General features: G+C 40.3%; 1 protein-coding gene across 1 annotated transcript in view; it reads left to right on the top strand.

Annotated features, from left to right (window-relative positions):
* ADGRV1 (adhesion G protein-coupled receptor V1) overlaps positions 1-15776 on the top strand; it is a 290661-nt gene that overhangs the window by 186193 nt on the left and 88692 nt on the right. Inside the window, exon 85 of the mRNA XM_063320199.1 lies at positions 10630-10746. Within this exon, the coding sequence (XP_063176269.1) occupies positions 10630-10746 (117 nt within the window). The remainder of the gene's footprint in view (positions 1-10629; positions 10747-15776) is intronic.

Here is a 15776-nt window from a genome sequence, read left to right as displayed (position 1 = left end):
AGAAGACACTATGCGTCTGTAATTACAGCTTGGCTATTTCTTTGTACAGAAGACAGATAAATAGTTATCCTTCACAGCTAGCTAGCTGTATAGAGAAGCACGGGAGACCTCTACTACCATACTTAAAATATTAAGCAAAGGGGCACCCTGACTGCGTCCTGACACCGACGTATGGTGAGTCTGCCCTACCCTGTGGTGTGATTCCTACAAGGGGGAAATCTCCTGGGGGCATGAGGTCGGAAAGAGAGCTGCAGGTTACTCTGGCCACCATCTCGACTCGGGGGAGTGATTTTGTCTTTCTCGTCTTTGGGTTATTTCAAGAATAGAATAGAAAAAATAGAATAGTTCCAGTTGGAGGGGACCTGCAACGATCATCTAGTCCAACTGCCTGATCACTTCAGGGCTGACCAACAGATAAAGCGTATTTTTAAGGGCATCGCCCAAATGCCTCTTAAACACTGACAGGCGTGGGGCATCGACCATTTCTACTATTTACATAAAGCATCAGGAGCAAACAGATATGTTTCCCTTACAGTAATCTTACTTACCCGACAGCACTTATCGCTGACCCTGGGTAGAGTCCTAAATTCAGTTTAGTGGTAACAGATGGTCGTGCTGTCAAATTTGAGTACAATTATTGAAGGAAACTTATGCCTGAAGTTTAAGAAAAACTATACCCAGAAATGGAGGAAGTGAAAATTCACTTTATTAATAGTTTTACACGATATAACCCCTAAGCATATATAGATCCCACTCGAGAAGCTTCTAGAGCCAATTAATGTGTCGTGGCAGATCTCCTGCCCAGGGTCTAATCCGAGCTTCTAGATAGGAAACAATGCAAGGCAGGTCCTACCACAGAAAGGCAACAGCCATCAGGAGAGCTTGTTTTGGACCTGCCAAATCATCACATTCAGACTGCCCTGAGCGGTGTCGGGGCAGTTGGAACTGGAAAAGACTGTAGATATATTTTTGAAGGTTTTAAAAAGAGGCTTTTTCAGCTTCTGTTCGCATCATTATGGCAAAAGTGTTGTGTTATCGAGGATCTTGCAGTGGAACTCAAGAGGTCTGGCTCTTGTTCTGCAATGAGTGACACAGCAATGTGCATCTTTGTCCCAGATCTAAAAGGAGGTGATAATAGGAACTATCTTTATAGGGTACTGTGCCAGATATGTTGTTCTGACTCAGTATATAAAACTAAATGGGTTAGGACTTGCTGAGAGCCTGCGAGAAAAACGGTCCTTGAGCCTAAAAATGGGAAGTGAGGAGGGCAGGGACTGAGCCCAGCATGAAACCAACTGGCGTCCTGCTCGGCGGGGGGAAGGGAGTGGGTAACATATGGTTGCTGATGTCTAATCACTGCTTAAAATGGTTGCCAGTTCTGCTGCTGCTTAATAAAGTGTAAACATCTTTACACAAAAGCGCCATGGGTCACTGTGCTGTAAATATACCGTCTGCGTTTCAAGTGGTTTTATTTCAGTTAGCTGTTTGGCCGTTCTTAAAGTGCCAGTTTACGGTGATATATAATCAACATACTTATAGGCAAATAATTCATAAACACAAAAATCTAAAATACACAATGCATGCAAATTATACAATAATACTTTGGAGCTGTTGTACATCAGGCACTTATTTTTTAATATATATGTTCACTGACTTAACTGAATCCAGAAATGAAGCTAAACCCACACGTACTGGTTTTCTTCTGGTGTCAGTTATAAAGCACCACTCTCTGAATTACGGTAATTTCCGAAACAATTCAGTGACTAGTGAAGTCATTTGGCATTAGTGTAAATTCACAAAGGCAGTTTTAACTGCTTATATTAGTATCATTCATACACAATAAATATAAAATGGGAAGTTAGTTGTCAAACTTTTATTTTGACCCCATTCAACACTGTGCTTTTAATCTTCTAAATTATATGTGCGTTTCCTCTGTGCTCTGAAAGTTGCTGTGTGTTGTATCGTTACTTTTTCCAGCAGGAGTGACTTAGAATTTTTGCTGGTGTCCATAAATCTCTGCAATTTTTTGCACATCCTTTGTTGGTATTTTTGTCCTGGCATTTAATATCAGAACACAAAACACAAGAAGAGCGCTCGGCTTACATCAGTGTTGTCCTGACCTACCGAGCAGTAACAAAAACTATGATTCATATGCACTATTATTAAGCAGTGTCCCTGTGTTCAAGGAGGGAACCCCTTTTTTACCCATATAAAGTAAATCCAAAGCAGAAGAGAGCAGCTCGGTGAGGACATGGGAGTTTTGATGTGTTTATTTTCCTATGTTATTGTTCAGCACAATTAAGTCCAACAAAAGGAACAGCATTGTAAATTATGCCTTTGATGCTGTTCCTCTTTTGAGATTGGGCTGGTATAATGACAGATAGCATGTGGTTGGGCTCTTCGTTTTGTTTTCTTTTTTAATAGAAATGCATGTAAGCAAGCCTTATAAGGAAGACAGTCTTTTCCTACGTGGAACAAATAAATATTTTTTGAATTATTAAAACAAAATAATAAAATTGATAAAAGAGAAAAAATTTATTTTACCTGAAAAGAAATGAAAAGACCACTGTTAGGATCCATTTCTCTAAGACGAGGACATATCTGTCTAGAAGAAGACAGCATCTAAGGCTTCGTGAATTCGTACTGTGAAACAGGAATTTACAGAAATTACGAAAATGTGACATAAGTATACTAATATGTTCTTCACTGGCACACTCCAGAGTTAACATTTGCAATATCAGTGCCGAAATTTCCTGTTTTCTAGTATTTTTGAAGGTGTTGTGTAGCTAACATTGCAAGAGATACACTTAGGTCTTTGTAAAATAAATTTTTCAGTATTTACTGCTTGTAAGGCTGAAAATTTGTGACTGAATCCTGAGACAGACTGGTTCAAGTTGAGCGATACATGGTAAATCAATTACCTATGGATTTCAACAGAAAAAACTTTTCAGTCCTCTTCGTTGGGTGTTTCATATTCTCTGACAAGGAATAGGGTATGTGATATGGTTTGACACAAAATGCAAGGAAAAGAGTTAAGTTTAAAAAAAAAAAGAAAAGGAATATTCTTTCATCAAAGTATTGCAAGTTCATCAGTTTCCCTGCAGTTCTGTGGAAGGGTTCTGGAGGGATGCCACCGTGTTACCCGTTTAAGTACAGTGCTTTCCAAACAAGTTCACAACAGCTGGTGGAAGGTAAGATGCAGTCTTAAATCCAGAAGTAATTGGAAGCGCCGATATTTTTGATGTCTATTCAGAATCATTGGCTTTTATCACTCTTGAAATGTTAAATGCAGAGAAACAATGCTCCCCGTTCGGTAGAGTTCGAAAAATGCGTTCTTCCCAGTTTATAGTCGGTAGGACTGCAAACATGTGTAGCTCCTTGTGTATTGTGTCTGGGCTGGGAGGGACGTAACCTTCCCCATAGCAGCCCTCATAGTGCTGTGCTGTGTATTTTCATCTAGACCAACGTTCACAACACACTGACGTTTTGGCTCCTGCTGAGCAGTGCCTGCACGGCACCAAGGCCGTCTCTCCAGCCTCCCCTCCATCACCACCCAAAGGCCAGTAGGCCGGGGGTGGGCAAGGGGTTGAGACCTCTGACCCCAGCTCACTAAAGGGATATTCCATACCATATGATGTCGTGCCCACCAAACAAACCTAAGGGGAAGGAGGATATTTAAGTTTCTTCAAAGGCACTCACAACTTTACCCATAGGTAAATTTTCCCATACATAATCTTGAATTTGATCATACAGTGATCAATAGTATATTATGCTATAAATAATATGTGAATTTTGTACGTATGATAGTTTTCCAAAAAACTGACTCATTCCACTCTGTTCTGATATATACAGTTAAGGTCATTACTCGTGTCACAGAATCACAGAGGGTTGAGCTGGAAAAGTACCTCTGCAGTTCATCTTGTCCGACGTCCTGCTCAAGCAGGGCCACCTAGAGCCAGTTGCCCAGGACTGTGTCCTGATGGCTTTTGTACATCTCCAAGGACGGAGACTCCACGACCTCCCTTGGCAACCTGTGCCAGTGCTCAGTCACGCTCACAGTGAGAAAGTGTTTCCTGATGTTCAGATGGAGCCTCCTGTGTTTCAGTTTGTGCCCACTGCCTCTGGCCCTGTCACTGGGCACCACCGAAACCACCACCTGGCTCCGTCCTCTGTGCATCCTCCCTTCGGGTATCTACATACATTAAAAAGATTCCCCTGAGCCTTCTCTTCTCCAGGCTGAACAGTCCCAGCTCCCTCAGGCTTTCCTTATAGGAGACATGCTCCATATATAATCATCCTCATGGCCCTTTGCTGGGCTTTCTCCAGTAGTTCAATGTCTCTCTTTTACTGGGGAGCCCAAAACTGGACATGGGACTCCAGGTGTGGAGTTACCAGTGCTGAGCAGAAGTGAAAGATCTTCTCCCTCAACCTGCTGGCAACACTCCTCCTAATGCAGCCCAGGATGCCATTAGCCAAGGACACATTGCTGAGTTGTGTTCATTTTCTCTCAACTTGGTGGACATGAAGTTCAAAAGGCCCCAGGGCCTTTTCAGCCAAACTACTGTCCAGCTGGGTAACCACCAACATGTACTGGTACATGGGGTCATTCCTTCCAAGTGCAAGACTTGGCACTTCCCCTTGTTTAACTTCATAAGGTTCCTGTCAGACAGGTTTTCCAGTCCATCTAGGTCCTTTTGGGTCACAGCACAATTCTCTGTTGTTTTTGCATTTCTCCCAGTTCAGTGTCATTTGCAAATGTCGTGAGGGTACAATCTGCCTCATCATCCAGGTCATTAATGAAGATGTTAAGCAGGAGCGGACCCAATATTGACCCCTGTGGTACACCACTAGTCACTGGCCTCCAACTAGACTTTGCACAGTTTATGACCACCCTCTCGACCTGGCCATTCAGCCAGTTTTCATCTCACCTCACTGTCTGTATATCTAGCCCATAAATCAACAGATGAGGACCTTATGGCAGACAGTGTCAGAGGACTTACTGAAGTCCAGGCAGACAATATCCACTGCTCTCCCTTCATCTACCAATCCAGTCACTTCATCATAGAAGTTTATCAAGTTGGTCAAGCTTGGTCAAGCTGACTACTCCTGATGATTTTCTCATCCTTAATGTGCCTGCAAATGGTTTCCAGGATTAGCTGCTCCATCACCTTCCCATGGATGGAGGTGAAGCTCGCCAGCCTGTAGCTGTCTGGGTCCTCCTTCTTGCCCTTCTTGAAGATGCAGATGACATTTGCTTTCCTTCAGTATTTGGGCACTTCTCCTAGTCACCATGATTGGCAAAGATCACCAAGAGTGTCCTTGCAATGACATCTGCCAGCTCCCTCAGCACTTGCGGATGCATCCCATCAGGCCCCATGATCCACTTTCTGAAGTATTCTCAGACCTGATCCTCTTCCACCAAGGGTACATCTTTCTTGCTCTAGCCTTACCCGCTGGGCTCTTCGACCTGGGATTACTGAAGGCTGATCTTGCTAGAAAAGACTGAGGCAGAGAAGACTCTGGTTCAAAGTAAAGATAAGATTCATTTCCATGTGTCACGTGCTGTATCCTCATTTTAAACTCCATCATATGGTAGCATTTTAGCACTTACCATGACAAGTGTAATTACTGATGCTCTGTATTCCACTTATTTATTTTTCATACGTACTTCTTCTTATTTAAGTTTCAGCCAACCTACTCCTCAGTTGGCTGCTGTTTACCTGATTGGTAAACGGCTTCAGTCTTCAGGTCTTTCCTTTTTCTTTTATACAATATTCAAAGAGCAACTTTCACTTAGACTCATTGTTTTCTCTGTAAATTTATCTGTAAATTAAAAAGGACAAGTTTAGTTCTGCTAATTCTGAACTTAGATTTTAATAAAGTCTTTTATCGGTGGAAAGTTGATTGATGCTTTCACATCATCTATAGTTGGCATCAACGAATATGCCACGTACATTTGGTTTGGTTGACAATAGTGGACTCTTGTGTGAAATTTTTGTCAATTTTTTTTTTTTTTTTTGTTATATGAATGAAGAGTAAATAATGTAAAATTTCTAGTAAAAATTTTCGGTGAGGCAGAAAAAGTAAATATATTAAGTGTGACTCCAAACAAAATCAAAATCTTCACACTTTCAGAGAAGATAGTGACGTCAAAGATCACCGCTGGGGTAAGAACAAGATAGTGAATCGAGTTTGTAGCATGGAGGGAAGGTTGTGGCTACTGAGGCAGAAGGAGAACCCAAAGGATAGGTCCATTCATAGGTTGGAACAAAAACAATCCGCATTCCTAACTTTGAAAATGTTGGCATGATACCTTGCAGGTCTGTCAGCAAGTGCTTTTAACAGATCCTTCACTTCAGAGTGCTACTCTGTGACTGAAAATTATATATTAAAAGTAATATATAGTAAAAAGCATAATCTTGGCAACTGTAGGCCCATTAATTAGTCTCAGAAGCATGTAAGAGTTTGGAAAAAAATTCTATCAAAAGACATGGAGATAAATGAAGCGAAGAATAAGACTCCCATGTGTTTATACTTGGATTGTGCCAGACTAGTCTGATAGTTTTCTTTGATGAGATAAATGCAGTAAAATACGTGATATGTCACATAATTAGTAAAATAATAATGGAGGAGAGTTAGACCAAGAATTCGGATGTGGGAAGAGACAGACTAATGGGAAAAGACAGCCGTGAGAGAGTGGCGCACAAAGAGAGGTATTTCATTCATCTTAAAGGACTCGTTTGTGGAACAGAAAATAACGTGCCCAGGCAAAATGTGCTGATGGCAGAAAGTAGAGAAGCACCGACAGTACAAAGTAATAGTGGGGTAGCGTACAGAAAGGTGTGAGTAGCTTTGAAGACTGAAGTGTGAAATACAGGGGTATTTCCTAGAACAAGGTGAAAAGCCGTAACTTGCAGGCTAACAAAAAAACCTTTAATTCTGTGGGAAGAGGTAGTCAACTGGAAACGAGCAGAAAAACTGTGTGTACCAGATGACCACCAAGGTATTGCCGTATACCATAAGAAGTACTTGCGTGGTAAACAGGGAGATAAGAAAAGTGTTGGGTGAGAAACTTCTGCAGCTCTTCTCCATCCAAGCCCGCGTACATGTTTTTGCAACCAAGAGACTCAAAGTGGCACCAGTATAGAGAAAGATGATGAAAGTGGCATGTAAGCTGCAGAGACCTGCAAGGACAGGTTTTCACACGTGTGAGTATTCAGTACATGGAATTACTTGGAGAAACAAGATAAATTGATCCAGGCGGATGCTGTACTCACGGAGCTAAACTGCTTTCACTGTCCAGCCCCACTTAGGCATCTCCACAGAGTACTGCGCTCTTCTGCGATTGGCTTATTTGACTCGGAAAAATGAAGTCTGAGGGAGAATACTGCTGCTTTCCGTGAATTCATGATAGTGCAAACCCCAAGGAGGAGGAAATCCTGTTTAACCTGAGAGGCTTCCAAGAAAAGAACAAACAGATGTAAATTGACCATGAATAAGTGCAGGCTGGAAACTAGGAGGCGGCTCTTAACTAGCAGAGGAGTGATGTTCTGAGACAGCCTAATGCTTGGAAACAGTGCTTCAAAAACACTCTTCTTCGTACAGAAACGTACGGTTTTGTAAATCACCTGGTTTTATTCATTTGTAGTTTGGTGCTGATGACTTAGGTTGAACACCCAGGTGCTAATTTCCTTCAAGTAATGGCTAGGTAATTATCGTAGAGTTACAAAGGAATTGCAGTTAATTAATCAAATATCCTTTGCTTAATTAACTGAGCAAATGACTGTCAGATGGGAACCCTGTCAAAGATATTTTTGCCTTTTAACAGAAGGGCATTCATTTATTGTCTTTTATTTTTAAACTTTTATTTTTTCATTTTGTCAAGAGGACCCGTGTGAGTGACGCGCTATCACTGTCAGTTTGAGTGGGGCACAGGTCCGTCACACACAAATTAACAAAATTTGCAGCTTGCTACTTGAGTGACTTAAGTCACTTGTTATCTCTTAGTTAAATCATTTTTGGGTCAAGACTGACCACTTTGACAAGTTCCAGGAAGAAGCATTATGTTACAATCTTGGTGTAGAAGCAGATGGCAGGTTACAAAGATTGTTTGAACGGGGGTATTTAAAATCTCTGTAAAAAGGGCTCTAAATAACTGGTATCAAAAGGAACCCATACAATATGTATTTTTTAATGTTGCAAGAGGGAACAACTTATTTGAATATACAGTACGTTTTTTGCTTATTAAAGTAATAGGTTCATTACAAAAGATTGCCCACTATGGTGAAAAACTAAGCAAAGTACAGAAGACAAGAGGCAGTTAGGTCTGAAGAACTATTTATTTGGAAGGCGCTTTTTTGTACGTTTCCCTAATGACCTCAGATGTTATGGGGGAAAGGTCTATTCAGTGGCCTGCACTCCGTGTGTTTCTGCTAAATTTTAGTGCATTGCATTTTAAGCTGTTAAGTGCCAAGGTAGCCAGCATTTGTCAGAACAGCGTAGATAAATTACAGTCTTTTCTCTCAACATTTCAAAATACGTTCTTAACTTTTGATTGTTATATTATAATCCAATTCTCACTTGTATCTTCTGCCCAAAATGCAAGATAACACTTTTATGAAAATAATGTGTAAATGTTTCTTTGCATCTTACCTTTTTAGCCTTTTTTTTTTACTAAAACACTGTAATGCCACTAATTACAATGATTACTTCAGCCGTGTTGCTGTTTTACTTCTTCAACAAGAGTCAGTATCTGTGAAGTTATGCATTTTTAGCAAAAATTTGGACTCTTTGCATTGTTTTGGTTAGAAAAATGTTGTCATAGCGATATACTACTCTTTTTTAATATAAAAAAGGTACGAAAATTATTTTTCTTGAAACGCAGAAAAAGGCTAGATTGCAGATGCAACATGCTTTCAAGCCAACGTTCAACCCAGAAGGTGCTAAAAACAAGTTTTCCAGGACTCAGTCGGTCTGCTTTTGTGTTTTCATCCCTTTTTTCTCTCTGTCTGTAGCCTAACAGTCTGTCCTTGACATATACACAAGCCCTTGGAGAGCAAAAGGTGGTAAAGCCTCTCCACCCAGATACGCGCGGTATTTTGCGTACTGTGAGTAGAAGCATTTGCTCAAGTTTTAGGAAAAGTACTGCTGGTACTGTTGGAGCTAGCTGGTGCTATGGAGTTGTTTACCCAAACATTTCTTGTGTTTAGCCCTAATGGAAGGCAGCTATTGCACACGCATTTCAATTGTGCTTAACCCACTCCAGACAATGGGATTTGTTTTAGCGGCAGTCAGGATTTAGCAACTAGCAGTCTATATTAAGCTGCGTGTTAACCTTTTAATACCTGAAGGGTTATGTGTCTGGCCATGGTTAGACTCCGGCTCCCAGCAGCAGACAGATGAACCTCATATGAAATACTAAAAGTGCATTTTTTTCCTTTAGATAATGAAATGCATCTCATAGCCGCTTTCGGTTCAGTTGCTGTCCCGTTGCTTATTCTTATTCTTTCATTTCATGGTAACAGATAACGTTGTCTGTATGTCGATATACATACAACGATTTTATAGTAAACAGACTGCGTGTTACCCAATACCGTACATGCATTTTTGTTGTAAATACAATGTCCAGGTCTATGCCAAATTACTTGGTATACTTTTGCGTCCTTCGCCACACTACCTCCTGGTTTTATATACATAAAATCAGTCTGCACAGTCTACGAGTTAATATTACTAGCAAGTCAATGGGCTGTTGGTCAAAATAGTAGTATTCCTTGTAAAGGAAAGGAAAAATCATCAGTTACGGCAGGTTCAGTAGGTAAATTGAGCCTTTATTTATGTGAACACTTTAATTCTTTAACGAAGTCTGCTTGTAGAACTATTTCCTCTCTAAAGAAATTCACAGAGGACAGAACTCAAAGTTTCTGAGTTGTGATTTAATGTTAAGGGCTATATTGAAATGGTTTAGCAGCATTCATCGCAGTCAAGAGTTGGAATACCTTTGTTCCTTAGACAATGCATTGTCCAATGTATAGTCCTTTGACGTTTGGCATGTCTGCAGAAAAAAACCCCACATCTGCTCTGTGAGTGTGAAATCCTGCTCTGCTCTTAGGCAACAGAAAAAATGCTTCCTCCCTTTTGTCCAGTATGGCTGTCTTATGTGACGGGGTATAGTATCGCTACGTGTCTGACAGTCTGAAGACAGGGAATGCCCCTTGAGTTTGTTTGTTTGTTTGTTTGATAACATTTCTGGCCTTACTGAAATCAGAATCTTTTTATTTCATGGTGGAGAATCTCCACCCTCAGTTACAAAACTGGTGTCTAGTGTTGCATGGCAATTACTCTGGGTAACAATATTAAACAATTAAGGCTCTCTATAGTGTTTTCGGATATGGACGTAATGGATACTAGATTGTCTGCAAAAAGTTTAAAGCTAGTTTTGTGGCTGACAGTGTTAAAGGGTCACATCTTTGGGGTGAATATTAAATGTCCAAGGTATGTCTCCTGAGTCTCTGGAACAGTAACGGAGTGTATATTTTACTTCCCAACGGAAAATATTTTTTTTTCTCATTATTATTATTAAATTAATTTTGTTTAATTCCAATATGCATGTATTCATTTTTTTCCCTGCAGATTTCATTTCTGGCCTCTGCTTACATGAGCCAACATCTCTCAGAGGAGAGCTGCTCTGCCCTTGCATCTGTTACCCATTACCTTTACCTCTGCCAGTTCAGCTGGATGCTTATTCAGGTTGGTCCCTTAGTCTTTTTCACCCCTCCCCCAAAGCCTCTGTAAAAGTGAACTGATACTTAGACTGTTTCTAGTAAATCGTAGTATATGTATCTCTGCAATTCAGTGCTAGTAGAAAGGCAAAGCATTACATGGTCTTTATTAAACCTAGAGTGTCACTGCTCCAAGGGTAAATATTTGAACCCTATAAAGACTTTTTCCATTAATACACATTACAACTGTGTAAGAATTTCCACATCTCACTTCATCCTGTAGAAGTTACTGTCTCAAAACACTGAAGCACTATTTTTATTAGAGTTAATAGCTTTTCTGAGCATCTCTTATTTGATCTTTTGAAACAGTCTCTTACAGGTGAGACATAAGTGTAAACCACACTGTAATTTTTTGACTCAGTAGCATTTTAGTCATTAGACTTGCGTAATTGACAAACATACGTTTCATAAGTTTGCATTACAATAAGGAGTATATACATTCATAAATATTGCCAGAGTTTTGACAGAATCAGAGAACATTCAGGTTGGAAAAGACCTTCAAGATCATCAAGTCCAACCGCTAACCCAAGCACTGCCAAGTCCACCACTAAACCAGGTCCCTCAGCATCACGTCTACACGTCCTTTAAATACCTCCCGGGATGGTGACTCCACCACTTCCCTGGGCAGCCTGGTCCAACACTTGACAACCCTTGTGGTGAAGAAATTTTTCCTAATATCCAATCTAAACCTCCCCTGGCACAACTTGAGGCCAATTTCCTCTTGTCCTATCGCTTGTTACCTGGGAGAAGAGAATAAACCCCCCCTGGCTACCCCCTCCTTTCAGGGAGCTGTAGAGAGCGAGAAGGTCTCCCCTCAGCCTCCTTCTCTCCAGGCTGAACACCCCCAGCTCCCTCAGCCGCTCCTCACAAGACTTGTGCTCCAGACCCCTCACCAGCTCCGTTGCTGTTTTGACACGTTATAGAACAGTAAATGGTGCAAAACCCAATTGAACTAACGCGGGAGACCATGAACAATCAAATTTGTTATGGAAAATTACTAGTCGTAATTTAGTCAAAATAACAAGCTGTGATGTTATTTGGAAAATACATTATCATACCCTTGTCTAGAAATGCATTTTTAGCACTAATGTGTGAATTATGCCATTTCTTTGACTGTTATTTTAATAGGGTTTGCCCATAGCAGATTTATTGTAGCATACAGCTTTATAGATGCAGCTCCATGCATTACCACACAAACCCTCCAATATGCAGGTTGTCAGGCCAAACCAAAAATTACAAATTAGGCTATATTACAAATACAGCATTCTCTCCCAGTGACATTCATGTGGTAGCTGGCATTTTCCTGGGATTATGTCAGGCTCACTTTCACTGAGAACCCCAGCAGCGTCTCTGACAGCCCCACTGTGCCCGTTGGTCTCAGCCACCTACAAGTAGACAGTCTGTCACGTACACTGCTCGTAAAAATGGAGTGGAGACTAAACTGCTCTGTCTCTAGAGATACTAATACTCTTTTTATTCTTGTTGGTTTTCCTGAATTTATACAGTTAGCCAGATTAAATATTCTCTCCAGTGGATTTTACTTTCTACTGTCTCAGTGCAGAAACTTTGCTGCTGTACTTCTCCTTCACCTAGCTTGGCTTATGACTTTCTCTTAGGTTAACCAACCTACGTTATGTTGTGAGCTGTAAATTATATTCTTCTTCGCAGCTGCTCATTCACTTCATTCCTACATCACTTCAGTTCTCTTGGGCATTTAATATTTTGGACAGACAAAGTAATGCTTTTAAGTTGCCGTTTTACTGGGATATCTCATGTTTTGACTGCTCAGGGTTTGATAGTGTTTCATCTCCCCACCCTACCCAAGTTACATTACATTAAGTTGCAAAAGGATTCCCGTGTCGAATGCTTGCTCTTCCAAGGATTAATCACTTGCAGTGACAGAAAAACTGTGTGACTATTAACAGTTGGTCATTTTTATGGCTTTAGTTGAAATCCATTGTTATTTTTGATAGAGTAGACTTTGGCCAGGTCCTGTGAACTTGCACGTCCCATTGCATTTAGTGGAGTCTCAGGCTTGCGTTAGTCATGAAGACTCTTCATGCAAATCTGAGGGGACCGAGGTTCCTAAGGGGGAATCCTTTATAGCCTGCTGAGTGATGAGCTGACAGGGGAGTAAAACTCAGAGCGAAAGAATTGCCCCTTTTTGTAGGTGCAGTTCTTCATCTGTGAATAATTTCTGCAGTTTGACAGACCCAAAAGGAAAGAAATCATCTGAAATGTAGGTCAACCCAGCCCTCAGCTACGATTTACTCCTCTTGATTGAAAATAGGTCCTGAATTTATATTTCTCATTGCAGAGTGAGGCAGCAATGCCAGGGCACTTAAGGAGTGCTGTGCTTGAGCTTGTCCCCATGACAATATTAGCAAAGCTTGTGGATCCAAGGGAAAAACAGACTGATTTGGGAAGTCTAGATGCTACTGCTGCCTAAACAGCAGATTCGAATGCCTGGGAAATGAATGTTCGTATTTCTCAGCATGGCATACTTAATACATGTGACTTGATTTGCAAGGCAGAATTAATAATGTATTTATACTTAAATGGGACTTAAATACTTCTCTCTGGGAAACAGCAAAAATACGCGAACAGATTCTGTATCACTCATGCAGTCGCTCTGCCCTCTGTGAGGCTGTGTGCCTTAGTGCATATGCTTGGTCAGTAACCCTTTTTATAAAAAATCTGCTGGTGTCAGTCTTGATCACTGCATACAGAAGCGGGTGAATGTGATAATGGAGTGCAAGCAGCATGCAGATATGTGCAGATATGGGGAACTGAAACAGGCAGAAAATCCAGACCATTTTAAGTGATCGAAATGTGACGGAGCGACATTTCCAAGCAGCAAAAGTCTATAGGAAACCCCAGATTTAACAGTGCAGTTGGACCTAATACGGATTCAGTTCTGTAGTCTGGATCAAAGATCTTCACTTTCTGGACTCTAGGACAACTTCCTTACCTTTTTGTCCTCATCTTTCCATCTTCTGCAGATTGCTAAGTATAGTGCTTATACTTAGCATTTTATCATATTTCAATAGTGGTTACAACAGAAAAATCTATAGCTTCAGATTCTAATTCTTTTTTTAATTCTTAGCTTCTTGTATTTGCAGTTACATTTGATATCAGTATCTGTACTACACACGTAGCTACTACCCACAAATTGACTGAGAGACAGGAATGAAGATAACCTTGGGGATCATTTAGTCCATTTGCAGAGTCAGAACAAAGGCCATGTCGAACCATCCTTGCTTATCCGTTTGTTCCTGTCTGTCCCTTTGTATTGCATTGTCTTGTTTCTAGGCGTTTATGGGGAGATTTTTATAAGTTGCAGAATGTTGATACCATTACCCAGTTTTCTAAGGATGAGGCTTTCTTGACTGCAGAAAGAAAGGAGTAAGCAAGGTGCAAATGACTCTTTGTGCCCAAAGAGTGAGCTTAGCTTGAAACATTTTCCTTATGGCTGAAACTCAAAAGTCTCATCCTGACGAACGTCCCTTCATACCAATGAACATTGCTAGAGCGTAAGCCTGTATTTTCAAATGCAGTCTGCATTTTTATCGAGGAGCACACAATAAGGATGCCTTTCTGTATTGTTTATGTTCTTCCCATGACAAATCTGTACTATGGCAACCATGTATTAGGAAAAATAATTTTCTTCTTTCAGCATTTTCTAACCAGTTACCAAAAAAAAAAAGTTACGAAAAAAATAAAATTTAAAAGCTGTCTTTTGAGAAAAAAAATAAAATTGTGTAGTTCTCAATTAACAATTCTGACGTAGAGTAAACTTACACAAAAAGGCAGGCTCTACTTTTTGAGCTGTTGCTACAGTGGAGTAAATCAACAGCAGAAGTGGCAGTTCAGTGAGCAAACCAGAGTGAATGTCATGAGCTTGCTGTCACCCATATCTGAATCCTCCTCCTTTGTGGCACCTTAAATTTTCTATGAATTTATTGCAGACTTATAAGACAAGTACTTATTTTACAATAAGTTTAATGCTTATTTTTGAGAATGATTTAGGGACTGCTTAACAGCTTTGAAAAAGGAATTGTATGAAAGCATGCGACCATTCCGAACATGAAATCTGTGACCATTCCTAAAAAGAAGGAAGAAGGGAAAACAGAAGTTTTCCCACTGCATTGGGAAAGACTTTATTTAAAGTATTTTTCTGCTAATATTTACTGGGTAGCCACAGATTATCACTAAAGATAAATGAATGAATAAAGAAAGAAAGAAACAAAAGCACTCCAGTTTTGCGAAGGTAATTTCAATTAATTGTCTCATTCTAAAAGAAAAAAGCTTCACTGGAGTTCTCATTGTCTCATTAGGGTGTTGTTTGAATTCGTAATTGTTTCGCATTCTACGTCAGAACAATCACAACTCGTACATTTGTTCCTCCACCTGAGCAGCTGGGAAAAGGACTGTGTGTTTTATTCTTCCATAGAACTGGTTATTGTTGCAGCATGGCAACAGGAAAGGATTTGCTAAAATTAGTTCCACTCTTTGTATTTAATGGATTAAATTTTGGAACGTCAAAAAGGGTTGAAGAGAAGAACTTGTAATTATCAGGATAGAAATGTCAACGCGCAGGAAATGGTGAACTATCCAAACCCCTTTACATCTTTGCAGCAGCACTGGAGTTAAAGTGTTCTTCTGTGGTAAATGAGGTGAGATAGGTAAATGTGGCTAAACAAACACGGAGCAAGGACATGAAGTGCAATTTCTTAGAAAGCAATCTCAGTTGGATGACTGAGAACAATGTTCACCAGATTGTCAGAATTAGTAGAACCAACAATCCCTGAGCATAATGGCATCAATCAGTTCAAGGATTTCGCTGTCTGGAAATGCTGGCAGTGAAGCACAGCCTAGTCAGGACTACAAGGACGTGTAATTTGAAGAATGTTTATTGGCATAAGGTGATAAACAGAATCTTGAGTGGGTTCTCAAGCCCATACAAAAGTTAAGAGAGAAAAAGTCAACCAGTAAGAA

Source organism: Chroicocephalus ridibundus, chromosome Z, assembly GCF_963924245.1.
Source record: "Chroicocephalus ridibundus chromosome Z, bChrRid1.1, whole genome shotgun sequence".
NCBI classification, from domain to species: domain Eukaryota; kingdom Metazoa; phylum Chordata; class Aves; order Charadriiformes; family Laridae; genus Chroicocephalus; species Chroicocephalus ridibundus.
This window is presented reverse-complemented; position numbering and strand designations above follow the sequence as displayed.